General features: G+C 33.9%; 5 protein-coding genes across 6 annotated transcripts; 3 read left to right on the top strand and 2 right to left on the bottom strand.

Annotated features, from left to right (window-relative positions):
• Positions 1 to 463: 463 nt before the first annotated feature.
• LOC18104415 (putative ubiquitin-conjugating enzyme E2 38) lies at positions 464 to 1528 on the top strand. The gene has a single exon (XM_006376180.3). It carries the CDS (start codon positions 511 to 513, stop codon positions 1474 to 1476), a length of 966 nt encoding a protein of 321 aa, XP_006376242.2. The 5' UTR covers positions 464 to 510; the 3' UTR covers positions 1477 to 1528.
• An 8484-nt stretch (positions 1529 to 10012) lies between these two features.
• LOC18104414 (ran-binding protein M homolog) lies at positions 10013 to 17379 on the top strand. Its single transcript, XM_024582974.2, has 10 exons — positions 10013 to 10552; positions 10985 to 11131; positions 11274 to 11360; positions 11669 to 11714; positions 12418 to 12494; positions 13250 to 13412; positions 14451 to 14519; positions 16022 to 16081; positions 16523 to 16609; positions 16797 to 17379. The coding sequence occupies exons 1-10, from the start codon at positions 10161 to 10163 to the stop codon at positions 17091 to 17093; spliced, it is 1425 nt and encodes a 474-aa protein (XP_024438742.2). The 5' UTR covers positions 10013 to 10160; the 3' UTR covers positions 17094 to 17379.
• A 189-nt stretch (positions 17380 to 17568) lies between these two features.
• On the bottom strand, positions 17569 to 19345 carry LOC18104413 (V-type proton ATPase subunit G). Of its 2 annotated transcripts, none has more exons than XM_024582975.2 (4): positions 19219 to 19345; positions 18275 to 18391; positions 18056 to 18156; positions 17569 to 17968 (listed from the first exon to the last, which is right to left on the bottom strand). In XM_024582975.2, the coding sequence occupies exons 2-4, from the start codon at positions 18354 to 18356 to the stop codon at positions 17825 to 17827; spliced, it is 327 nt and encodes a 108-aa protein (XP_024438743.2). In that variant the 5' UTR covers positions 18357 to 18391; positions 19219 to 19345; the 3' UTR covers positions 17569 to 17824. The 2 variants fall into 2 exon arrangements, with proteins under 2 accessions (XP_024438743.2, XP_006376240.3); XM_006376178.3 differs by having other exon boundaries at positions 18275 to 18375; positions 19219 to 19335.
• Positions 19346 to 21429: 2084 nt separating this feature from the next.
• LOC18104412 (cyclic nucleotide-gated ion channel 18) lies at positions 21430 to 23914 on the top strand. The gene has a single exon (XM_024583341.2). The coding sequence runs from the start codon at positions 21646 to 21648 to the stop codon at positions 23593 to 23595; it is 1950 nt and encodes a 649-aa protein (XP_024439109.1). The 5' UTR covers positions 21430 to 21645; the 3' UTR covers positions 23596 to 23914.
• A 594-nt stretch (positions 23915 to 24508) lies between these two features.
• LOC18104411 (protein PHOTOSYSTEM I ASSEMBLY 2, chloroplastic) lies at positions 24509 to 25971 on the bottom strand. Its single transcript, XM_006376176.3, has 4 exons — positions 25674 to 25971; positions 25270 to 25329; positions 24891 to 24937; positions 24509 to 24773 (listed from the first exon to the last, which is right to left on the bottom strand). The coding sequence occupies exons 1-4, from the start codon at positions 25833 to 25835 to the stop codon at positions 24686 to 24688; spliced, it is 357 nt and encodes a 118-aa protein (XP_006376238.3). The 5' UTR covers positions 25836 to 25971; the 3' UTR covers positions 24509 to 24685.
• Positions 25972 to 26241: the final 270 nt, after the last annotated feature.

Genomic DNA, 26241 nt, shown 5'->3' with positions numbered 1-26241 from the left:
TTAAAAAAATCAAATAATTTAAAAAACACGTTCGAACAAAATGCCAATTGGAAGTCCATTTGCATAATGTTTTTTCTTTAACGCCAACTGAGATTTGGTTTATTTATTTTTGTATTTTAAAAGTATTTGTAAAAAAATTAAATTTTTTTTAATTTCAAATTAATATTTTTTAATATTTTTAGATTATTTTAATATATTGATATTAAAAATAATTTTTAAAAAATAAAACAATATTATTTTAATATATTTCCAAACAAAAAACACTTTTAAAAACAATTACAAAGAAAGTTTTTTTACACCCCTAATTCCTTAATAAAATCTAATACTAACGGGAGAAGTTAATTCGAAGATGAATACTAACATTGGAAGGTGTCTACTGTTCATCAAACACTACAATGCTGAAAGCTTCTTTAAGATCTCTTCCGGTTAATAAAAATAAAGGAGCCCTCAAGTTATAATTAATTCCCACTAAAGCCTGCGTTAATTTACTGCTGCTTCGATCTAATTATCATGGATGCTACAGAATATGAAGAAACATATGTTGAAGGAATTGAGGAGATAGAAGATGATGTAGACAGGAGGTTCAAGAGATTCAAAAGCTTCAGGGTGCTTCAATATCCTCCTCATGACCATCAATTTAGGCACAAACAAAGACTTTGTAGCTGGATGCTTTCAGCCACCAGATTTGGTGAGCATGCAAATCCCAGGAGCAGCTTTTCTGAAAAGATAAAAAAGGACTGGGAAACATTGGCGGCTGTTTTTTCAGATCATAGTTCGATTTTTGTTACAACTTACGAGTCGAGAATTGATCTCATGAGGGTTTGCATTGCTGGTTTAGAAGGAACTCCATACTGTTATGGCTTGTTCTTTTTTGACATATTCTTCCCTCCTGAGTACCCAGCTAAGCCTCCTGAAATCTTTTACCATGCTCCTGACTTTGATTTAAGCCCTTGTTTGCATCAAGATGGAAGGGTTTCTCTCAACCTCTTGAGTCTTAATCAATGGTATAGGTTTCGGTTAGGAGGAAAACAGCAATCATGGAATCCGGAACGATCCGATATATCGAGGGTTCTTCTCTCCATCCAACATTTGATTTTGAATGATAAACCTTATCTGAACGAGTCTATTAGTTTTGTGTACTCTTCTAAAGAGAGATCCTCAAAATATAACAATGAGGTGTTCATGTCATCTTGTGAGGCCATGCTTGCCATGCTCAGGTTTTCTCCAGGTGATTGCGGTGATTTTGTGTTGGGGCATTTTCGAAAGAGAGCTCACCGGATTCTCTTGATTTATAAAGATCAAATGCTGAAACATAAAGGTGATAATGGTATGAAGCAGTTGTTCTTCAAGCTTGTGAAAGCTTTTGAAAGCAATGGAGCTTATTGCCAGCATCATTGTAGCAAAACAGAGGTTGAGCAATTGAAGAAAGAGAGATTAAACACGGGAGGATTTTCCATGGAAGAATGTTCTGAATGAAGAACATGTCTCAAATTTCACAGAGCATCTCAAGTTTACATTTAGGAATTGATTGGTAGAAGGTTTCTCTCATTTTTTTTTATAAATAATATAAAAAAAAACTAGGGTTTTCTTAAGGATTTTTCTTCCTCGAAAGTTTTACCATTTATTTGATTGGTAGAGAGAGACTACACGTATAGACCATTGGTTACTACTTGGATTTGGGAATATTATTTTTATTTTAAAATTATTTTAATCACTAGTTTATCTTTATCACTTCATGAAACCTACTTCTAATTATATTGCTTTATGTCAAGGCTAGTGGTGAGAAAAAAACAAAAAAACCGAGAAAATTAAGAAAAAATAATCGAAAAAACCGAATTGTGAAAAAAAACTGATTAAAATTTTGAATAAACCGGCCTGTTCGGTTTGATTTCGGTTTTATAAGCTTAAAACCAAAAAAACGAACCGAACTGAACCCAAACTGAAAAAAACCGAGCCAAACCGATTTGAATCGGTTTTTGTCCTAAAAAACCAAACCGAACCAAAACCGGTCGGTTTGAACCGGTTTCGGTTCGCTTTCAGTTTTTTTAAAAAAAAAATTGGTTTGGTTATTTTTTTTTTGATAAAAATCGAACTTAAGTGAAAATAATCATCCCTAATCGAGGCTATTGAAATCTTGGTTGAATAACCCAAAATCAAGCATTCATTACATGTATAAAGGATTTAATACTACCAAAAAAAAAGAAATTGGAGGAAACATTAATGGCAAGCAAAAAAGGGAGAGAAGTTAGTATAAATGCAAATCAAGAAAAGCTGATGAAACATGTAAACAGTTAGGTGAGCATGCTTTTAAAGTACTCGAGTAGTAATTAGTAAACAACCTTGTGCAACACCATTTTCAAGAAGAAAATATAGAGTTGACTTTGCATTTCGATAATGGAATCATTAAGGTAACTTGGAGTTACTGTAATAAGATATAAATCAAACTATATTTTATTGAAAGGATAAAAACATCAAAATAAATTTGCTTTAGAGATTTTTAGAGTGAATTTATATAATATTTAAACAAAAAGTATACACGGGCTGTTTTTTAAAGATAATACTTTTTATTTTTTTATTCATAAAATATTTATATAAAAAACTATTAATAATAAACTTATTTAACTAAGACATATATGGATAAAAAGTGATTATTATTATAATTTTATAACTCGACCTGAGATAAGGTCCATGTCATGGGTCGGGAATATCAATCCTAATTTTTTTAAAAAATCAAAATGATGTCCCTTTGACCAAATTGTTTTTTTAAAAAAAGATTTTTGACCCGGGGTTAATTTGATTAGGTTGACTAAGTCGCGGGTCAACCTATGTTTTTGATTGAGTCAAGAAAGGTCAATCCTTCCTCTAGTTTTTCTTAAACCTGAACGGGTCCAGCCCTAGATTGTTATCATTCCAAGTCAATCCACTAGGCCAATATAGGTTTTATAACTAGGGTTGTTATACTATTGTTAATTTCAAAATTCAATATAAATTAAAGTAATATATATATATATATATATATATTCTTTTATATGTAAATTTGACAATAATACATATTAAGGGTAAAATATATAGTAAAATATAACTTTTTGTATTTTATTTTGTCTAATACATCATCAACCAAACATGATACAAAGACAATTACTATTATAAGAGGAAGCTAATAAGACAAAAAAAAACACATAAAGCAGAAGCAATTTAATAAGTGAAAAGAGTTGCAAGTATGAACCCTAAATTTGTAATTTTGTTATTTGAAAATAAAATATATTGTGGTTACCTCTTCAAGAGGTTTACAAGACCTTTAAATAAGTTAGAATAAAAACTCTATCTTTATTGAGAAACAAATAGAAATATGAAAGGATAAGAAGAATAAAATAGAAATCTGAATTAAAACATAAAATCTAAAAATATCTAGGAAAAATAACAAAATTGACCCAAATAGCATCATCCGAGCCTGAAACCTGATTTTTAAAGATTTAATAAGCGACGCAGTGACTTTTTCATAAGAAATCTGATTGTAGAATCACCTGAAAATATTTAAGCCTGATCCAAAAGTTAGATCTTTTATTATTGCAGTTTTAAGTTCTTTTTTTTTTTAAAATAGAGTCATGCATGTAGGCTCAGGCAAAAAGGCCCACGTGCCTAGCTTTTTTTAATTAGGCTCAATTGCGTTTGCCTAGGTTTTTTTTCTTTAATGATTTTTTAACGTGGGTTTTGTTGAGTTTTTCATGGCCTTTTTATTTTCAATTTTATCCTTTAAAATTGGTTAATTTTTAATCAGCTTTCGTGATATGTTTTGGTTTGGATTCTATAAGATTATTGCTATTATGGATGAACGTCCTAAAATTTTGTTAGTTCTCATTTTTATGATCATTTATTTTATATAAAAAAAGATTAAACCTAATGAGGTGCATGACATTAACTATCGGTTTGACAAGTTAACCCGGCTTCAAACAAGTTTTTTTTTTAGTTATTTTTTTAATCTCGTCTTTCAATATTGGGTTTGTTAGAAAATGGTCTATTCGTGGTTTTTTTGTGACGACAACTAGTTGAATATATAACTGGATGAATATCAGTAGTAAGTTTTTATCAGAAGAATGAAGGCAGCTGCAAAAATCAGTATAACAGGTTAGTAATTAGTTAACAAGTTAGTAGTTAAGTGGTTAGAAGTTAGGAGGAAAGAATTCATGTAAAGCAAGTAATAAAATTCCGTTCTACGAACTTTTTTCCTCTATTCTATACTCTTTCTTTAATCATTACATTGCTTTGTCAAGGGAAGCTGTAACAAATTGGTATTAAAGCATCAATTCATGGCCAATAGTGAAATGTGCATTGTTAGGCAATGTGGTGGAAAATAACAAGGTGAAAGCTTTAGAAGAACACATAAAGAAACTTGACTTGATGAACAAATGCAAAGTATTCATCAAGAACCTCAAGATTTCATAGTTGAGAATCAGAAACAATGGTTCAAACGAAATAGAAGAACTAGACAAATCAACCTACAAATGGAAGTATTGATGACCACATTGAAGTCGTTTATGGCTAATCAAGCGGCAAAGAAAGAAGGGGGAATCATCTCAAGTCCTAATAGGGTGATTCCTAATTATAGAGGTTGCAATTATGGAGAAATAATGGGAAACCATAATTTCCACAAGATTGTGTGCAATATGGCCTTACTAAAGGCTGAACTATCTACTTTTTATGGTGATAATCCAAGGATTTGGATGAGAAAATGTAAGAAGTTCTTTATGATGCACTTTACTCTGGTGCATCAATGGGTGAAGATAATTTTTTTATATCCAGAAGGAAAGGTAAAATTATGGTATGAAGGCTTCTTACTAGGTGAAGATGATTTAGTAAATCCAGAAGAGTTCATAAGAGCCATTTGTATGAGGTTTGACTTAGAGATAATATAGTGGAAGAATTCAACAAGTTTATGCAAGATAAAGGAGTAGAAGAGTATGTTCAAAAGATTTGAAAAACTCAAATCTTTGATGAATGCCTTGAATCCATCACTATCAATATCATGTCAATATCATATTATATTTGCAGTTTTATAAGTGAACTCAAAGATGACATTAACCCTATACTTAAGATTTTTAAACCAACAACTTTAATGCAAGCTTTTGATAAGTTAAATGGCAAGAAGAAACAATGTTTTGGCTAAGAATAACAAATTTATACCAAGAACCAATCTTTCATATGGTCTGGGTAAACCAATAGGTAGTTCCTATTTTAAACCTCTTAATCATTCAAAGAGAGGTGCTGTATAGTTCAAAATAATAGTCTAGAACCTTACATGAAAAGAGAAAAAGGTTAGGGTATGTTTTAGATTTGGGGAGAATTATACATTTGGGCATTAATACAACAAGAGAGGGTTGCATATGATAGAAGTAAAACAAAAAATAAAGAATTTATAGATGTAGTTGAAAAGGACAGTAATGAAATGATAGCTAAGGATGACAAAATTAAAGAGTATGGATTTTTCTTAAATGCACCGATAAATAGTTATGCAAATACCATAAACAGGATTAAGGGTTGCTATCAATGAAAGAACATTATCATTTTGATTGATGGTGGTAGCACACATAGTTTCATTAATGCACAAGTGCTTGAAGAAGTCAATGAAATAATTAAAAAAAAACCATTATATTAGCATTGTTAGTAGCTAATGGAAGTATAATGAGGTGTGATGCTCATAATCACAAGTTTACATGGTCTATGCAAAGATATGAATTCCAAACTGATTTGAGGATATTGAAACTCGGTATATGTGATATGATGCTTGGGGTAGATTGATTGATGATTTACTCACCAATTATATTTGATTTCATTAAAATGAAATTACAATTCAAGAAAGATGGCAACATGATTAAGTTAAAATGGATTGTGGAAGAAGCAAGGGTGCAAGTAGTAGCTAGGGCACATAAGAGTTTAAAAGAATCATTATATGGTTTTGCAGGGCAATTTTTCCATAAAATCTTCTCAAGTACTAAGAAAAGGAGTATAAAATTCAAAAGCAAAGACATTGTTAGAAGAGTAGCAATCTATGTTTATAGAACCAAAACATCCTCCATCTTTCAGGAGTTTAGATCACAAGATACCCTTGATACCAAAAGTTAAACCAATCAATATCAAGCCATATGAAAGCTCTTTCATGCATAAAAAAAAGATAGATAAATTGGTAAAAAAGATGTTACAAAATGAAAATATTAAACACAATTACAACCCATTTGTTTCTCTAATATTATTGGTTAAGAACAAAGACAATAATTTGAAGTTATGTGTAGACTATAGACAATTGAATATATTGATCGATGATTTAATAGATGAATCACATGGCTCTCAACTTATCTTTAAGATGGATTTGAGGTTAGGACATCACCAAGTCAAAATATATGACGAATATATAGAAAAGATAACTTTTAAACTCCTAATGGGCACTGCAAGTTTAAGGTTTAATGAATAATAAGATAGAATCTTTCTTGAGAAGATTTGTATTGGTATTATTTGATACATACTAATATATAATTATACTTTAAAACTACATATCTGTCATCTTAAGTTGGTGTTGGAAAATGGAGAAACAATCATTTCTTTACAAATCAATTAATATTTTTTATGAACAATAAATGGACTACCTATTGCATATTATTTCAACTAAAGATGTCGTAGCTGATCTAAAAAACATAAAAATTGTTAAAAATTGGTCAATTACTTATACGATCAAGGAATTAAAGGGCTTCTTGGGTTTAACAAGATATTATAGATAGTTTGTTAAGGAATTTAATATTATCGATAAATCATTAATTGATTTATTAAAGAACATTTTTAATTAGAATGACAGGGCTCAAGAAGCTTTTGACTAACTAAAAGAAATTTTATGTGCAACACTAGTGCTAGCCTTGTCAAATTTCAATAGTATTTTTATGTTGGAAATTGATGATTATACCAATGAATTAGGTGCAATCCTTAGCCAAGAAGGGAGGCAATTAGTCTTCTTTACCAAGGCCTTAAGTCCAAGACATTTAGGATTATCAATTTATGAAAATGAGCATATAGCTATATTAATGAGAGTTGGAAGATGGAGGCATTATTTGGAGCATGATTAGTTTATAATTAGAATTGATCACGAGAGTCTAAAACATCTATTAGAACAAAAGATTCATACTCCAATATAGAAAAAAAAAAACTAAACTAATAGGACTTGTGTATCAGATTTTATATATGAAAGGCAAAGATAATATTGTAGTAGATGTATTATCTATAAGGACTAGTGGTGAAAAAGGTTCAACAACTAAATATGAAAGAAATGAGGTTAGTTTAAGAGCATTCACTATATTGGTAAATATGAAAGAAAAAGGTTCAACAATGTTAATTTAAGAGCATTCACTATATTAGTACCAATATAGCATGAAAAGGTTAGTGAAACTTATGAAAATGATTCTCATATATAAAAGATTATTGTTGAGAAGATTATAAACATAAGCCAGATTATACTTATGCAAAAAGAGTTCTAAAATTTAAGAATAAAATAATAATTGGCACAAAAAAAAATCTAAGGGAAATATTAATAAATGCTACTTATAACTAATATATAAGAGGTCATGTAGGGACTCAAAACTCTTACAAAAAAATTGAAGAGAATGTTTCATTAGTCTTCAATGAAGAAACCAGTTGAAATGGTTGTAATAGAATATTATGTTTGAAAACAAGCTAAAATGAAGAGAATAATTTATCTCGGTTTTCTACAACCTCTTTTGATATCAAAAGAAACATGTAAATATATCACTATGGATTTTATAGAAAGATTGCCTAAGACAGAATGGAATGATACAATCATAGTGGTGGTTGAAAAAAATCACCAAGTATGGACATTTCATAACTCTATCACATTCATTTACAGCTCAGGAAGTAGCTCAAGTTTTCATAGATCATTTTTACAAATTTCATGGGCTGCCAACAACTATTGTGATAGATATAGATGAGGTCTTTACCAACTTATTTTTTAGGGAGGTGTTCAAAATGTTAGTGGTTAAATTGTTAGTTAGTTTTGCATATCTAACTAACAATTTAACCACTAACATTAATGTTATCAAACTAAAAGATGGATTAATGTTTGGATACCTATTTAAGATGTATGATAATGTATAATTCAAAAAAGTGACATAACTAATTATCTTTACCTAAATGGTGGTACAATACCAATTTTCACTATGCTATCAAGATGAGTCCCTTCCAAGCTTTGTATGGATATCTTTCACCTAGAAAAGGGATTAACCATACAAGAAACTGTAATAGTGGTTGCATTGGAAATGATGATTTAAAGGAGAGCCATGATCAATTACTAAAGAAGCAATTGAAAATGGCTAAGTATATAATGAAGCCAATAGTTGGCAAAGGTAAAACAAATGGAGAATTCAAGGGAATGAGATTTTGTTTATTTAAAACTTCAACCCTATAAACAAACAAGTGTGACATTAAGAAAGAGTTTTAAGTTGAATCTCAAGTTTTATGGTCCATATAAAATCACACATAAAATTTATTAGTTATCATATAATTCATCATTCCTTTCATGTTTCTTTATTTAAGAAAAAACTGAGTAACAATGCAATTATGTTTTTAACTTTACCAATGATTGATGAGTATATGAAAGTTAAGATCAACCTAATAACTATCTAAAACATGAAGCTTATGAAGAAGGATAGTTGAGCAGTGGTAACGAGGTTGGTCTAATAGTCCAATTTGTTTAAGGAAAATGCTACCTGAGAGGACTTGAAAAAACTTGGCCAATTCCCTGACTTTTGTTTCAATTCTTAAGGAAAATAATATTATAGAGAGGGAGTATTGTTATGAAAACCAATTGACTAGCTGAAAGAATATTAGTAATACACTTTTAGCAAAATATGAAGGCAACAACAATAAGCAATATAACATGTATTATAGCAGCAACAATTGGAGTTAGTTAATAAAGAATAAACTCGTGGCAAGTTAGTTAGTTGTTTATAGTTAGTTAACAAGTTGTTAGTTGGTTGGTAGTTAGAAGTGAAGAATTCATTGTATAAATAACATTGTAATAGAAATATAGCAAGCAAGAAAATTTAGTTTCTACAATTACTATTCTCCCAACTTCTTCTTTTTCTCATTTTATTCTATACTCTTTCTTCAATCATTATATTACTTTGTTAAGGGAAGCTTTAATATTATTTTCTCTTTTTTGGTTTAAAACTTTTATGCTGAATCAAAAGCTTTAATAATAACTACGAAGACATGCTCCAACTCCGATAATTTCTTGCATATTTCATCTTACTCTCCTCCTTTTCGAGTAGGAGTTTTTGATTGTTAGGATATACTGTGACATTGATTTTATTATTATTATTCATAAACATACTTTAAAATTGAAACTTTCCTTGTGACAGGGCAACCTAGAAAATCCTAATTCAAGTCCTTCCAGCTCTTTGGGTTAGCCATAAAAGGTTATTTTTTCACCAAGAAAATAAAATTGCATGTAATTAGATAAAGGTAAAAGGCATAATCTAAATGCTAACTAAGCCGTATTATTTTATTTTTGACAATAAAGTACCTTTAGATCCTTTTTTATCTTAACTTGTACTAAGTTTTTTTTAGATGGTCAAATGCACACCTTTACATTAATATCATCCATTAAAAAAATTTAATAAATTTTTATAATCATGGTGTTGATTTTAAACTTTAAATCTAAAAAACTATAATAAATCCATAATTTAATCCATAAAACTATAAAAAATAAATTAAAATAAATTATAAAATTTAATCCGTAAAAAAAATCTAAAGCTTTGTTTTAGTAAATATTGCTTTGTCACAAAGATCAACTATAAATTCACTTTTGTTCTTGTTAAAATAATAATAATAATAAAAAAAAAAGAAAAAGAAAAAGAAAAAAGAAGATCAACAAATTAGGTAGCATAATAACAGCTTCCGTTATCTCCAGAAAGAAGATGACGTAAAGAAGATCAACAAACTTCGCTTTAAAGTATAAACAACCCACTCTTCACAATCTTCTCTCTCTCTTAAAAAAAAAATAATAATAGTAAAAACGATTTCTCTCTCGTCAGGCATTTCTCGTTTGTTGTAACAAACTCAAATTCCACCCCTCACATGTTCCATCAACCTAACTCTAAACGATGACCACCACCAGCACTACCGCGGCAACCACCAACAACACCGCCATCAACTCGAGTTCCAAGAACGTAAATCAAGATCCAGGCTCATACTTCATAGACGTAGCACGGCAGTACTCATCACCAGTTGGCGGAGAAACAGAGCTTGAACCGACGGAGTTAAACACAGTGAAAGGTTCTGGAGGGTTTCTTGTGGTTTCCATTGATAAATTGAGTGTTAAATACACAAGTGTCAATCTTCATGGTCATGATGTTGGTGTTATTCAAGCCGATAGACCGGCTCCGGAAAAACGGCTTGTTTATTATTTTGAGATTTATGTAAAGAATGCTGGTGATAAAGGACAGATTGCTATTGGTTTTAGTAATCATACTTTCAAGATGAGGAGACAGCCTGGGTACGGCTTTTCTTTTCTTTCTTTACCAATTTGATTGTAATGTAGAGTCAGTGAGGGAATGCAATTAGGGCTTTTTGTTTGGTTCTTGAGAGATTTTTAGTTGCTACTTACGGAAGCTAATGAATTGGGTTTCTAAGATTACATTTTGGCATATTTTTGGTTCATTAGAAAATGTAAATATAAAGAAAGAAAAGGGAAATTATTTGTGTATTAGAAATGCAGTCAAATATTCCATTTCAGAATGCTCCACTGGCAGGGTTCTTATACTGTAAAAATGTTCTTTTGAAAGTATAATTATTACAAGTGCTTGATTGGAAATGTGGGTTTACGTTCTTGCGCACTTTGTGCGAGTTTTGAATTGCAATGACTTGTTAATGATAGTAATACTGTGATTCATTATTTGTTTCTTTCCACTTTTTATTGGTTGGGCAGGTGGGAAGCAAACAGTTATGGATATCATGGGGATGATGGCAATCTTTATCGTGGACCTGGAACAGGGGAGGCATTTGGACCAACTTTCACGACCAATGATACAGTTGGTGCTGGTATCAACTATACTTCACAGGAATTCTTTTTCACGTAAGTAAGTTGGCTCACAATGATTTATGGATTGCTAAAATTAAACTCTTGTTGCTCTGAGTGATTGATAATTCTACTTCGTGAACTCTTCTTCTGTTACTTCTCCTCTCATTATTACCTGTTCTCATTGTGTTGATATCAGTAAAAATGGAGCATTAGTTAGGGCAGTGTATAAGGACATGAAGGGTTTGCTGTTTCCGACTGTTGCTGTTCACAGCCAAAATGAGGAGTATGTCGCACCTCTTTTAACTAGTTAGTATTATTCTTGGACAGCTTGTCGATTCTTGTGCAAGATTTAAATATCCAGATATAGAATAATGTCTTGTGGACACTGTTTGTTTGTTGAACTTGTGCTACCAACATCTCTTGCCACCTAGAAATTTTTTTCTCTATGCAAGGTTCTAGTTAATTATTTATATATATGGAAAAATGAATTTAACTGCATTTTGATTTTATTTTCCTTTCCTTTGCTAATTGTACTAGCATTACCATTATGCTAGAGGATCTGATAACTCCAGATACATGTTAATCTGGCAGGATTGAAGTCAACTTTGGGAAGAAACCATTTGCTTTTGATCTTAAGGCAAGATATCCTTTCTTTTGCTTCATTCTTATAGACTTTTTTCCTCTTTTTCTGGTTAAGTGGGTTTGCAAAATTTTTCTTCTCTGTGCAAGGTCATTGCTTAAGCCTGGGAAGGTCAAGTTTGTTTTGTATGGTAGGCGATAAAGTTCAATGGATGACCTTCACTTTCCAAGTAGTTATGTGATTCAATGGTCATAGGTTTTTACCTGGAATGGTGCTTGGTGGTGTATTCTTATATTGATATATAACTTTCTATTTGTTTCTCCATAGCTTGCCTTTTGGAAGAAATTAATCTATCACTTTGTTTTATGAGTGTTCATAATACAAACAATGAGAAGATGGAAGTTTAGTGTTGAGGGACACTTGTTGCTTTGATCTTATGTTTAACCTTGCTGACTTGCTGTAACATGGTGTTTCATTTCTTTTAGGTGATACAGCAAACAGCTTACAATATCACTTCATGAATTTTTTTGAAACAAGGCTAAATACAATGTAATCCTGGCACAATCCACATGTTGCATGCCATTTCTTATCATTCTGGGTCTGCTTATACAATTCTCTAGATGAATGGTTTCTTCATCACCTGGCTTTAGTTGTCTGACTTTTTAGGCTAAAACAGAATTTACAAATTTAACTAATTTACGCAAGTTGAAGTCATTCTAGTTTGTCAATAGACTGACCACTACTTTGTATCCTTGCTTAGGAATATGAAAGACAAGAAACGATGAAGCAACAAATGAAAGTTGACAAAATATCTTTACCGCCAATTGTTAGTTATGGGTAAGTCTACATTAGATTTGAGTCTCCTTTATATATATAAAAAAGTTTCTGAATTTAGGTCTGTGTAACTTTCAAATATGCTTGTAATTGGAGTTTTACTTGCCTCTAATATGATGTCCATACCTCAACAATGAAAGAGTCAGTTGGAAACTGATATTGGAATTAATGAATGGATCAAGGCAAGCTGTTCATCTTTGTTTGTCTCTTGTTATCATCAGCTCCTCCTTTTCTTCTTCCAGTCTTTAATTTTGTTTATCTGAAATTTTTGACCTTGGGTTTTGTGATGGGGCATGGCTGAAGTGGCCTTGGTTTAAAATCTTATAAAATAACCAAAGAAAGAAGTTTGAAAAGCCCTTTGGTGTATTTAGAAATAGGGTAGATTACAATAACCCTCGAGATTTTATAAACCTAAAGAGCTGCTCAAATGTTTGAAGACGTTACAAAAATCCCTTTTGCACCTAAAATTTCCTTGAAAGGGGATGATTTTGAAAATATCAAGGGCATTTAGGGATGACAGGAGAGTTTTGTAGTATTTTCTTAAATGTGGAAGGGGTTTCTGTTAAATCCTCAAACTTTTGGATGGCTTGTGTAATTTCACAATACCTGAGGGGGGCTATTGTAATTTACCCTTATAAATAATAGTAGACTTGCTAAACTTGATCACAGTATTTGATCTTGCCCGCTACCAATAATCATCATCTATTATCATTATTTCTGGATAATTGAGTTATTATTTATTTTTATTTAATGGGCAGACTTGTTCGCTCGTACTTATTACACAATGGCTATGAAGAGACACTCAATGCATTTGATGTGGCTAGTAGAAGTACTATCCCTCCTATATATATAGCTCAGGAAAATGGCTCTGGTGAACAGGACATTGCATATGCATTAGCACAGAGGAAAGCTCTTCGACAGGTATGAAATTGTTTGCCAATGGCTGTTTATATTAAATTAATAGTTCATATTGGCTGGCTTTAGTTTCTTTATGCACTGCGTTGAGTATATGACAAATGCAAGTGGCATTATGAATAACTAAGATACTCTGGAGGGATATTTTGATCAAAAGCTCATTACCATCTTTAGAGTTTCACTTGGATATTATGTATTGATGTCTTGTGTGGCTACGGTTTATGATCCCCTAAATGATGCATTCTCAAATCATTGCTGTTATAATTAGAGGTTCTGCTGTTTTATGAATTCGTTGGGCACCTTGTGTGTTTTGAGTGCTTCTCTTTTGTGAATCCCATACTTGGTATTCCACCCTTTGACATTCTTTTAGGAATATATTGGAGTGCTTCTGAGATGCACAAACATTGAAAATGGTGCTAAGCTCAGTTGGGGTAGGGTCTGGAGGGTGATCAGCTTCAGAGAATGTGATGTCTATATGTTAATTTAACTCTGTTATCTGGAAGGAGTAGATTTGTGCGTGTTTCATGTGCAAGCAATGTAACGACCTGATAAAGATGTGTGGTATTGGATGCTGGTAACAGCTAATGAATAACATAACCAGGCTTTTCTGGTACATGAGTTGTACTTTATTTGGATTTATTCCATGGGGTTAATTGGAAATATTGGGGATGGGTTCTTGCTGCAATTCCAAAAGTATGTAGGTATGAGTCTTGAGATCAGCCATGTATACACAAATGTTGAAGGATAGGTTGCAGCAAGAATAAGTTTCCTCATTTAGGTTGAGCATTTTCTACTATGCTAAGATGGTCATGATTAAATTCAAGAGGATCTGATTTGTTAAATTTTTTCTCATATGGTGTCTTTCAAGAAATACTTCAACTGTGATGATCATCATTCTTCTGGATATCGTTGTTCATATTCTTCAATCTATTATGACACGTGTGGAATATCTATTCTATTTAAACCACTTTTATTTATTTATTGTTTCTTTTCTTCATTGTGAATATGGTATTTGTTTTTGCTGACTTATTTTCTCCTTTGAAGCTAATCAGAAATGGTGAGATTGATTCTGCACTCAGTAAACTTCGTGAGTGGTATCCCCAGATTGTTCAGGTGAACACTATTTACAGCGTGGTTGCTGTTTTTAGTCTCGTGTTTCTATTTAATATGTACATAGTATGTAGATGACTTTGACATTCAAGATTTCATTGTGAATTTTCTGTAATCTTGATATGTACTAATAACCATTAACTTCAAGTGTGTCCACGCCTCCTAATCTAATGGTTTCTTCAAATATTGTTCTTTGATTTCTTATAATCATCTAGATGACCTGTTCATTATAATTATTGTCACCATGACTTCAGTACATTTAGATTGTCCAATATTATCCTGTTAAATAGAGATAGTCATGATGCCATTGTGACAGCTTGGCTAACAACTGTGACATAATTGTTGCATAGTTTATCACCTCTAGTTGGGTTTGGCAGTTAGATTCAAAGGTCTAAGTCCCCCATCTGGGAAGGTTGGGGCTTAAATCAACCTCAAGTCAAATTTGTTTTGGAAACTTTTGTAGGACCCTTTTCCCACTGATCTACCCAGCTTCCCCTGTCCTGCCTCGCTACAGTATAATTTCAAAACATTAGATGTTATTGTTGCATGATTCGCAATCACGTAGAAGAAAATATGACTTTTTCCTTGAATGGATGCTAGATGAGTCAATATTTCCCTCGTGATTGGTGGTCCATAATATAAATTGTCCTCTATTGGTTGCTTGCCCATTCTGTGTATATGGGAACTAATACAACCCTCCGTAGATTATGAAAGCGAATTTCATGCAATTGTTGCCACAATAGTTATCTGTCTTTGTTGTAAGGACTAAAAGGGCTCCCAATTAAATCAATATCTGTTAATAAATAATATAATCTCGTGAGCTTTAAAGCAACCTTTAATTCCTTTCTTTTCACTCTTCTAACCTGGACTTGTAGGGACTTAAATTTATGGCATCCTCAATTATTTATTAGCCTTGCATTGTTGCTGGTCCTTTTATGACATTATTGTTCTCAGTTTTTTAAGGATTTTTTTTTTTAAAAAAAATCTATGAGCACAGCCAAAGCACGTCATTGAAATTTCTGTCATGAGATTTCAATATTAAACCTCACATGGTTTTCATCATGTTTTTTTCTGTTCATGTGATTTTTTTTCTGTGGCATTCAATTTTCTATTTGAGCAGATAGGTATTAATTGCAATTGTGTGATTAGCTTTACTTGAAAGCTCACATTGTGTGATGCCTGTTGGAATGGGTTTGCCAATGCATAAAAGAGTTGGGAGGTGCATGAGCTTTGATTTATGTGTGCTATCTGGTTTATTTTACATCATCCCATCGTGCCCAAAAGCCAATTTGCTAAATTGGATTGTTGATGCTAGATAACAGTAAAAAATGAGATCATTATTATGAGTTCGTGTTAGTTTAAGTTCTGAATTATGAACTTGCATTTGTTTTCATTATGTCAATACAAAATTTGGATGTTCTATCATCGTTGATCAATAAATTTTATCTGATGTGATCTCTATCTTTATTAATATGACATGTGAGGTGTTTTTTTTTTTTTTGCAGGATGAAAAATCAGCCACCTGCTTTCTGCTTCACAGTCAAAAGTTTATTGAACTAGTTCGGGTATATGTTATTTCCCTGTTTAATTTGCTAGTCTTATTTTCTAATAAAGAAAATATTTAACTCATAGTTATGAATACAGACTTGCATGGATGTATATTTTCTGAAAGTTGCTTCAACATATCTAGAAACTTGATTCTGCCTCTTCTTCTTCTTCTTCATAATAATAATAATAATAATAATAATAATAATAATAATAATAATAATAATAATAATAATAATAATAATAATAATGAAATGCTTATTACTATAACTATTTTATTTTTGTTGTATGCATGTATTTTCAATGATTTTTTTTCATCCAATCAACCAGTGTTCCTTGTATAGCTCACAATTAGGTTCTCCATGGGAATTGTTAACTGTTCTACTGTATGATCGTGATTTCATGTCTTTTGAGTACTTGACTGGATGTCTTATCATGCAAACTTTGTATAATGTATGTAGGCTGGAGCACTAGAGGAGGCTGTCCATTATGGAAGGATTGAATTGGCAAAGTTCTTTAAGCTGCCTGGGTTTGATGATCTAGTTCAGGTACTCAGTAGATTTTCTGTCAAGCACTATGTTCTTTTTGTCTTTTTGCGCATGGGGATTTTTCCTTCACACATAACTAGGGAGGAAAGAAAATCGTGCCCCTAGCCCTAATGTTTAATGATGTCTCCTGTCTCATAGAAATCAAGTTTATAGCTAAATTACTGTTGATATTCCCTTGCTTTTGCAGGATTGTGTTGCCTTGCTGGCGTATGAAAAACCACATCAGAGCTCAGCTGGGTATCTTCTTGAGGAGTCACAGCGTGAGATTGTGGCTGATGCTGTAAATGCCATGATTTTGTTAACAGGTCCCAACGTGAAGGATGCACAAAGCTGCTTGCGACCTCATCTTGAGAGGTTACTCAGACAGCTTACTGTTTGCTGCCTGGAGAGAAGGTCCTTGAATGGGGGTCAAGGTGAAGCTTTCCACCTGCATGGAGCACTAAAACTTAACAGCGGGAAGAGGGCCAAGTGCTCACATTTATAATTCTTGATTTTGCCACACTATTCATATGGGTAGTTGACTTTCCCTCGCTGCTATTGAAGTGATCCCTCGATGCTTAGCTGATGCAACAATCAGATGCTCTGGGGATTCTGTACTCGGAAATATAATCTGAGAGGCAAGACACTATAAACTGCTGTCTCAATGCGGCTGTCAGATTTGCCCGGAACATGTTGCTTTTAGTCTTTACTGTAAATAATTTGCTTTTAGCCACACTATGTTCAGTTGATATGCACAATTGATTCTATGGAAAACACTGATCGTCTTTTCATGGGGTATTTGCTAACAGTTTTTGGGAAAGATTTATACTGGGAGGGGGATGGGAAAATGTTTGTCCTTTCTTGGTTTGAGATTTATTTATTTATTTATTTATTTATTTTCATAGGTAAAGAATATTAAGCTACAATTTTCCTGCATTCGTTTCTACCGACCACTTCTGCCGATGTCAGGGTCAAAAACCTAACAGCAAAAAATATTAGATTTTATTTGTTAAAAAGGGGAAGATTGAGCTTTACACACAGGAATAATGTTCGAATATTAAGTTAATGTTTCAAAAAATAAAAAATAAAAATCATAAAGGCATTCTTTTCCCTTCTTCGTTGCAGGCTACTGCTCTGAACCTGAGACCGGATAACAAATATTTTTTGCATGGTGATTCTCTTTTAAAGCAGGAGGTCATGGTCCAAGCTCCACACTAACCTTCCTTCCTTCAAGCATCAACACTTTGCGGCCTTAACATACTTGATGAGCATGTCAACAATATCTGACTGGACCTCGGAGGCTGACTTCTTCAGGTTCTGAATCTTCTCTTCAGTTTCCTCTCCAAGTCGTTCCGCTGTGAAGCCAGAGTTCCCACTTGTCTACATGGTTTACAAATCCAAACAAAACTGTAATTCGTATTCTTTATGGAAATAAATATAGCTCAGGAAACGTGTATATATGCATACCTCATCTACTTTCTTTCGGTGCTCAGATTCCATATTGGAGCGATAAAGAGCTGCCTCTTTCTCGGCTTCTTCTTTAGCTTGCCTCAACCTTGTTGTCTTCACTGAACAGCAACGTGAGATTTTTGGTGGTGCAATAAAGTGTAAAGGAATAAAGAAAAAAAAAACAACGAGGAGATTTTTCAAACTATTTTGATGGTGGTTGTGTTATTATCCCCTTACAGTTTCTAGCAGCAGCAACCATTTGTTGGGCCTCCTGCTCTGCAGTCAGTAGCATCTGAATCCCTTCATGACTGGAATCCATGGTAACAATGCAACCTCAACTAGTAACAACAACTCCTTCAGAAAGCAAATTCTCATTTTCAAGCATTTAAAAAGGGCACCCTGTTAAAAAAAGTTCTCCACGCACAAGTAAACTAAACAAGAGCAGACCTTCAAGCTGGTTAACAGAACCACCAAATTGCAGAGAAGCAATTTAAAAAAAAAAAAAAAAAACTGATCTGAACCTTCAACTAGAGTGCAGAAATGGGGTCCGAATCCAAATTATTAAAGCAAATGTAGCGTGATTCTTCAAATATGGCATGGTTCACTCGAATTTTAGGATTGCACCTGATATAAATTAAAGAAGCCTGAATCTGATGACAGTACTTCCTCGAAGCACACTACAAAATAAAATTGCTAAACAAGATTTCTGAAGACGTAATAATAATGTTGGGATGCAAATTCCAGGGAATTTAAAGGATATTATAATCAGGACACACACCACTTGGCCCTAAGGGTGTGAAGTGATTGTAGAGAAGAAGACACAGACCCCACATGGTGAATGTTAAGAGGTGCGAGGCCGGAAAAAAGATTGTAAAATACAGTGTAGTTGATCTTTTGAATTCCTGCATCAAGATCTTAATTATGAAACATGACCTCCATTATATATTTTTTTTCTTTGAGAAATCTCTACAGGATTGTGTTCTATATCCATGCATGGTATTGCCAATCAAACTGAATAAATAAATTAATTTGGCTGAAGAAGCAATCAACTAGTGCAATTAATTTTTGCAGAGCATAAACTCAAAAAAACAAATTCACCATTGTTAAATGTGCATGCGCATCTCAAATGCAACGTGGGCAAAGAAATCATCATGCGTAAGAAGAAAATATAACATAAATACCTAAGGAAAAGAAGGAAATGCTGAAGAATTCTCTCCACAAGCTCTGTCCCAGAATAGGGGAAAAAAAGGAACTTGGTTTCTTGGAAATTTGAGGGGAAGAAGAGAGAGGTTTTCTCCATAATTAAAGTCATCTGTTAATTAGGCTTTTTCCTAGCCAATATGGTTTGCATGACGTGTAACCATATCCTATCCTTGGAGGGCGCTACTGGCAGCTGAGAGGATATTAATTTTGATATAATTGATTAAGAAAAAACCATTTTATGTTACAGTCTTTTTTAAGGCTTCTTAAAGGTTTATTCGGCATCTCTTTCTGAAGGGAATTTTTAGTTTTTAGAGGGAAAAGCATTATATATATATTGTAATACTAGTAGAACTAACTAACTAAAAGTCTTTAAGATATCTGATGAATCACAGATTTTAAAAACATGATTAATTCCTTTAAGCCAACAACTTTAAAGAGTCTTTAGAGCTACAAAAGTTGTTTTAGATATGAAATAAACCTCGACTGTTTCAATTTTCTTTAGTTTTCCATTACTTATAGCGATTGTTTCGAAGTGATAGTGCTTTTACTGGGAACTCCTTTTTTACTTTTTCCCCTTTTGACTTTCTTTGATGGTAACATCTGCTGAACATCATCATATGATTGTCTATATATCCTCTCTTCATGCACCCATTACTGTGTACTAAACGGATTAAAATCACCTTGCATCTCTTTAGCTTTCTTTCTTTTTTTTCAACATTCCGTCGAAGACTAAAATCATTTGATGACGAACATTCAAAGGAAACTTGCGATATTTCCACTTCTCTAATATTTCAAGCTAAAGGTTGCTTGAATCATTTAATACCACCACTGATCACAAAAGCTTTATTACAATATAATCACCCCACTCGACTTGGGAATTGAAGTTTTAGAGGATTGGACCGTTGACAGATAACTGTGTGGAGTAAAATTACAAAATGAAAATAACTTAAATAAGTAGATATTAGAGCAGGAAGATATTGTCTTTATGTAAAATAGCATGTGAAAATACAGTAGCAAAATCATGTCACCGTGACTTGCACATCAATTAAGTAACCATTCATCGATTTCAATGTCTGGAAAGGGGAGAAAATCAAAATCCATATTCTTCCTACTAATTAAATAAACACATCTTGAAGACAAGATTTCCTGTTTAGCATTTCATGTTATAGCTATACACTGAAGCATACAAAGATAGCGAACTGCAGCCAAACAGTAATGCACATGATAGAAAGGTTACCATTGAGCGACTATGGCTCAAGTACTGAAAGCTAGAGGTTGACATGGGATTGGAAAGAATAGTTAGAGCTTGGGCTGAAGAAGAATTACAAAGGGTAAGTGAAGAGCCTAAAGGATAAACTCGATGAAGCCTAAAATGCTAATAAGGAGTTAGAGAAAGCTCATTTTTTTTGCTATAAAAGAACGAGCTCGTCTCGCAACACTACAAAAACATGCTAGTAATGATGCAGCCACGCTAAAAAAAGGACAATGAAGAAGTTTAACGCCAATAACAAAGGTAACTAGAGCACTGGATGGATATCAATGATACAAGTTTGGCAGCTGCTGCTATCTTAATCTGCTAAAATGGACAAAATCGTCAGGGGCGTAGCCTTCGCAAGGCCTCATCTGCCAGTACATTGCTGATCAAGAGCGAGATTATGGACCTAAAGATTTTAGGATCTGCCTAGCACAATGTTAAGATTTGCTAGAGGAGATATATGAGCGTGGTAGGGTTTATAAAGCACATGACAAAGAGTAGTCAATTGTATTAGCAAAATACATACTTTTATGTATTTCCCTATTTTTGAATGAATTTGATGTTGAATGTTTTCTTCTCAGATGTATAATGGGTTAATAATTTAGGTCTACATAAGAAACACGATATCTTCAACTATTCAATTTTCTTTTTTAGTTTAGAATTGATTCAAACAAGCTGAAAGAGAAACAAAACTTTGTAGAAACACACGGAGGCACAACTCTTGCTCTGATCATGTTGTTGCTGTACATTCTCCCTGGGGGTCTCAGCTAGGTAGGAAATCAATAAATAACGTCTCTCTTCTCCAAATTTAACTTTGTTTTCCCGAGTTTCTAGTCTTGACTCCTAGTTGCACGCTCTTTCTTTCCTTTCCCACCAAAATCTACTTTGTCCAAACACCACCACCACCTGCTAAAAGAAGAGGAAAAACCACCACCCCCAATTACCCTCCAGCCACCCTCTCCTATGCAACGATCCTGTTTAAATTGTATTCAAATATCAATATTTTGCTTTGAATTCCCCCACTGTGTCTACATGTATATATTTTGATGAATGAATAGACATCAATGATCAAGAAACAGAAAAGGAGCCAATCCTCCACGCATCTTGGGATCAGATCAATAGTCCTGCTACACTTCCGTGGAATTAGATCATGAATAGACTTATTCACACCCCAACAGCAAAGTTCCGCCGCTTCAGGCGCCACCACCAACATGCCACCAGCACAACAGATCCTAACCCTCTCCAAATCCTATGGCGGTACCAGATACTGGATCCGGACAGCGAGATTGTAATGTATTGGAACCATGTCTTCCTTCTCACTTCCATCATTGCACTCTTCATCGACCCTCTCTACTTTTACCTCCCTTATGTTGGTCCTCAGAACCGAGACCGAATGACTATCCATTCAGACTATATTTATGTTTGCTTATCCATCGACAAACAACTTTCTGTGTTGATCACGTATTTTAGGTCCATAGCAGACATGTTTTTCTCCCTTCATATTCTTATGAAGTTTCGTACAGCTTTTGTTGCTCCTAGTTCTAGAGTTTTTGGACGGGGCGAACTTGTTATTGATGCTAAGGAGATTGCAATGCGTTATCTCAAGTCTGATTTCCTCATCGATCTGGCTGCTGCGCTTCCGCTTCCTCAGATTGTCATCTGGTTAGTAATTCCGGCCACAAGAAACAACAGCACTGACCATGCCAACACCACGCTCTCGCTAATGGTTCTTATTCAATACATTCCCAGAATGTTTCTTATCTTTCCTTTGCATCAAAGGATCGTAAGATCTACAGGTTTTGTTGCCAAGGCTGCCTGGGCTGGAGCTGGATACAATCTAATTCTTTACATGCTGGCCAGCCATGCATTAGGTGCTTCTTGGTATACATTGTCAATGGGGAGGCAATTCTATTGCTGGAAATCAGAATGTACGAAAGAGAACAAGGCAGGAATTGTAGGCTGCATCCATAGCTATCTAGACTGTAATAGTTTGGGAAATCCTGAACGCCAATATTGGAGGAATGTTACCGATGTTCCTGCTAATTGTGATGCACGTAACGACACTCTCACGTTTAAGTATGGAATATTTGCTGATGCTTTTATCAATGATGTTGCTTCCTCACGTTTCATTGAGAAGTTCTTGTACTGTCTCTGGTGGGGCTTAAGAAATCTGAGCTCATATGGTCAGACCTTGGAAACGAGCACATTTCTGGGTGAGAATGTGTTCTGTATTCTCATATGCATTATTGGTTTAGTTCTCTCGGCACAGTTAATTGGCAACATGCAGACCAACTTGCAATCTATGACGGTGAGAGTTGAAGAGTGGAGGATTAAGCGGAGGGATACAGAAGAGTGGATGAGGCATCGCCAGTTACCTCCAGATTTGCAAGAACGTGTTCGCCGATTTGTTCAGCACAAATGGCTTGCTACTAGAGGAGTTCATGAAGAATCGATACTGCATTCATTGCCTTTGGACCTCCGACGAGAAATTCAGCGACACTTATCTCTGGCCCTTGTTCGTCGCGTCCCATTCTTCTCACAAATGGACGACCAGCTACTCGATGCCATATGTGAACGCCTGGTGTCATCATTGAGTACCGAGGGAACTTACATAGTTCGAGAGGGTGATCCAGTAAATGAGATGTTGTTTGTCATTAGAGGACAATTAGAGAGCTCAACCACTAATGGAGGAAGGTCTGGATTCTTCAATTCCATCACCCTTAGACCCGGTGACTTCTGTGGTGAGGAATTACTCACTTGGGCCTTAATGCCAATATCAAGTGCAAACCTGCCTTCTTCAACACGAACTGTGAAAGCCCTTTCTGAAGTTGAAGCTTTTGCACTTGAAGCTAAAGACCTTAAATTTTTTGCACATCAATTCAAGCGACTGCAAAGCAAGAAGTTGCAGCATGCTTTTAGGTACTATTCTCACCAATGGAGAACATGGGCTGCTTGTTTAATACAATCTGTTTGGAGAAGGTATAAAAAGAGAAAGATGACAAAGGAGTTAGCTTTGCGAAATAGCATTGGGTACATTCAAATTCCTGAGCGAGAATATTACTATAGTGATGATCAAGCAGATGGAGATTACGAGGAGTAGAGTGGTGGGATGTAATCGATGACAACGCAGACAATGTCTATCATCTCGTAGCCACAACCTTGGCTTCAAGATTTTCCGCAGACACTAAAACAGAGATTCACCAGAAGAGTGGTTCGTTATACTTCCTCCAGCTTAAACATGGGACACTTGTGTAAATCAGATGTGTCTGATTTCAATTAGACCAAGAAGATTTTGATTTCATACAGGAAAAACTGGCTGTAAATGAAAGAAAGTGGCGCTAACCAGAAAGTAGTCAGAAATTTGTTTCAGATGTATGTGTACTGCTTGACTGGTATTCATTATCACTTTCTTGATTTAATGTGTCTAAATTTTTCATCATAAGCTGCCAAATAGTTTTAATAAAATAGTTCAAGGCGCAGTTGAAACAAAATAAAAATAAAAGTAGTAAGGCGTTTGATTTGAAAGTTGAGGCTGGTGAAGCTCAACTAATCTGCAACTCAAGATGGTAGCCATACTTCTCGCTTTCCAGGATCTTTGTGTTAAGCTTTCCATGGTGGCCGATGGCTTACTCTTCAGATCTGTGTAAGAAGCTGCATCTCACTTTGATCATCGTTAAGACATTTTATTGCTTCATCAAAATGACATCCAACAAGCACTAGTACTGGTTTCTGGAATAGCTTTTGTTGTGCAATAGTGATTGGGATAGTTGTACTCCTCAGGAGACAGTGCAACAGAATTCAGTAAGCCAGAAAATTATAAACCAAATTCTACAGACAGTTTGTTTCGAATGATGCACTTCCCTCCTGTGAGCACTAAGCACATCTTTGCCTTCTCCAATTCCACCCCCAATTTCCAGCCCCAGTAGAGATAAAATATTATGGTCATAGAATCTGCAATATACAACATTATGGAATTTTCTAATTGCCATAAAAAAAAAAAAAAAAAAACCATCTCAAGAGTAGGTCTGTTGATATATATATTTTTCTGAAAAACATTAGGATTGCTGAATCTTGAATAAGAAAAGCATTTGCGCACATGATGGTGCAGGCTGGTACAAGCTAAATCAATGAAGATGATTTTCCTTTCCTTAAACGACAGTAACTTGAGAACACTCGACTTTCTGTGAGTATTATCTTTCCCCTCTTTGTTCTGGCGTCAGCCCTCCTTTCCCACAACTAGGACAGCTCTTCAAGCCAAATCCTTGGCAATCAAAACATCTGAAACCATATTAAATTTCCTCAGAAACAGGTAAAAGAAAAAAAATTGAATGTAATATCCTTCATATAAATTGATAAGCAACTAATTAAGTTCTTCCAAAATAGGTGAAAACTTACTTCCAACGCTCGAAGATATTTCCATTCTTTTTATTTTTACCCGTTCCCTGGAGAGAAAAAAATCATTAGTTCTGCAGAATTTCAGACGAGACTAAAAAAGGCACATACATTTCAATGAGTTACAATTCAGAACTAATATCCCTCTAGAATTCATAATGAAATATTCTCTGACAGGAAAAGGGTAGCTAGGAGGTGTAGACAAAGTCACAATCAGGGCAACAAATCAGTGGAATTATTATTATTACTGCTATTTTCGTTAAGAAAGAGTTAAATATTTGCAGCACAAACAGGGCAATTCGGAATATGCTCTGCCCTAGGGTTTTTACAAAATCAACTCCATGTATGAAAACACTGACAAGACACGTTGAAGGGACAATACCTTGCAGCCTGCACACTCCATTGCACCTTTGCCTCCACAAGTTTTACATCCGTTCAGAATCTGCATGACACGTGATGAAGGATATTAAAGACGAGCAGTGTATGAATTTCTCCACATTTGCATGGTCCAAGAAGGGTAGAGTTGTCACTCTTTTATTAGGGAAAGTGTGTAGAGTTATCACCCTTGATAAAATCATAAAAAACTGCCACTCTAGTCCCATTAATGCACGCTGTCGCAGCAGCTAAACAACAAATATACACCATTGCAATTTGCAATGAAACTTGAGTGCCAGTCAAATTGGTTATCCAGTGTGTTTTTATCTGATAATAATACTAATAATCATGGATTTGCCTCATTGGATCATAAAGAGCTCAAAAAGATCACCATAGGAATATATATCTTACCGAGTTGAGTGAAAATCCACCAGATTTTGCAGCAAAGACTGCAACTGTTCTCACTTTTTTCTCTTGACACATGTTACATATTCTGGGACGAAACCCGGGATGGATTGTTAATGCGGGAGCACAGATCAAGTTATGGCCACACAAGAGATATAATTTGGTCATTGTTTTTTGCTTGATGAAACAACGTTGCTCTTCCCCTGGGACTTGAAATGTGATCAGTTTATGGTCCTTGATGTTTGGTTGTGGTAAAGGGGGTGATACGATAGCAGGAAATTGCCAGAGCCACAAACTTTTTATGGGCCATTATCCTCTTTCTCACCTGGTCCACAGGTGCTTTAAAAGAAATGACTGGTTATTTATGTTATTGTATATGCTTTGAATCTCATATATTGGTTATATTTTATATTGATTTTATTTATATAAATAGATTTAATTTTTAATAAAAAATTTATTTATTTTTAATATTTTTTAATGAATTTATAGTAATAAAAATAAAGTTATTGGGACAAAAATGTTTTGTAAAGAAAATCATAAAGTTGCTATAATTATGAAATTATTATTGTATCAA

This window comes from Populus trichocarpa, chromosome 13 (assembly GCF_000002775.5).
Source record: "Populus trichocarpa isolate Nisqually-1 chromosome 13, P.trichocarpa_v4.1, whole genome shotgun sequence".
Lineage (NCBI taxonomy): Eukaryota > Viridiplantae > Streptophyta > Magnoliopsida > Malpighiales > Salicaceae > Populus > Populus trichocarpa.
The sequence above is the reverse complement of the archived record's forward strand: the minus strand, read 5'-3'. Positions and strand labels throughout refer to the sequence as shown.